General features: G+C 42.0%; 1 protein-coding gene across 1 annotated transcript; it reads left to right on the forward strand.

The window, feature by feature from the left end:
- Positions 1 to 177: 177 nt before the first annotated feature.
- On the forward strand, positions 178 to 1,126 carry LOC124895841 (the record flags this gene model as incomplete). The annotated part of the gene is made up of 1 exon (XM_047406248.1): positions 178 to 1,126. A coding segment is annotated over one exon (949 nt), but the record flags the coding sequence as incomplete, so codon positions are not given.
- Between the last annotated feature and the right edge of the window lie 52 nt (positions 1,127 to 1,178).

The following is a 1,178-nucleotide window of genomic DNA, read 5'->3' on the forward strand; positions in this document are numbered from 1 at the left end:
GAACAAATTCTGGAAAAGATCAACTCTAAACTCACCAAGTTTAAAATATCTCAAGAGCCTTCTAGCTCGAAGGATTCTTCTAGTTCTCAAACTAAGAATTCTCTCTCTAAACTGACTAGTGATCGGTTTTCGACTCGAAAAAACTATTATCGAAAACCTTCTCCCCCTGACGTCCAGTTCGAGGAAAATCCCTACCTCTCCACATCTAATCATGATGGACGAGGCATCACTGAATGGAATATTGATGGTCTGGCTGAGCATCAGATCTACAATAAACTCCATGAGATAGCGGTGGCCATCACGGCCTACAAAATCAAAGGTTCCTCTGACAAGGGAGCCGCCACCATGGTTGTCTCGGGTTTTACCGGTATGATCAAACACTGGTGGGACAATTATGTCTCTGAAGAGGAGAAGAACCTCATTTACAACGCCACAGTTCTTGAACAAGTGGCTCGAACGGTAAATGGTCAAGAAACCCTAGTCCAAGAGGCACAGGAGGATGCCTGTGCAACTCTCCTCTATCACATAGCTAGACATTTTGTAGGAGAACCAAAACTCTTCCAAGATAGAAGTCTAGAAATCCTTAACAACCTTCGTTGTAAAAACCTAGCGGACTTTAGGTGGTACAAGGATACCTTCCTGGTTAAAGTCATGATCCGACCAGACTGCAATAATGATTTCTGGAAGGAAAGATTCATCAGTGGCCTTCCCCCATTATTTGCAGACAAAGTCCGAACAAAACTTAAGGATAGATTTGAGGGTCAAATTCCTTATAATATTCTCACCTACGGAGACTTAGTAAGCTTCATTACCACTACTGGGATAGAACTCTGTACAGACCTTAAGCTTAAACAACAGTTGAAGCAGAATCACAAATACGGTCTGACAACCTTCTGTCAAGATTACGGTTTTACTGACCTCCATGACGGAAAGAGGCATAAAAGAATGCCCCCGAAACGTCATAAAAAATCCTATCCAAAAAGAAAGACTTCCTATAAAGAATCAAGCTCTTATAAGGAGTCAAGTAAGCCCCGCCGAAAAACTAGGCGCAAATCTTTCGCAAAATCTAAAGATACTTGCTGGACTTGCGGCAAAACCGGCCATCGAGCAAAAGATTGCACATCAGGTAAACGAAAGAAGATCAATCTTCTTGATCTACCTGATGAAACCAAAGAAAA

This window comes from Capsicum annuum, unplaced genomic scaffold (genome assembly GCF_002878395.1).
Source record: "Capsicum annuum cultivar UCD-10X-F1 unplaced genomic scaffold, UCD10Xv1.1 ctg9983, whole genome shotgun sequence".
In the NCBI taxonomy this organism is placed as follows: domain Eukaryota; kingdom Viridiplantae; phylum Streptophyta; class Magnoliopsida; order Solanales; family Solanaceae; genus Capsicum; species Capsicum annuum.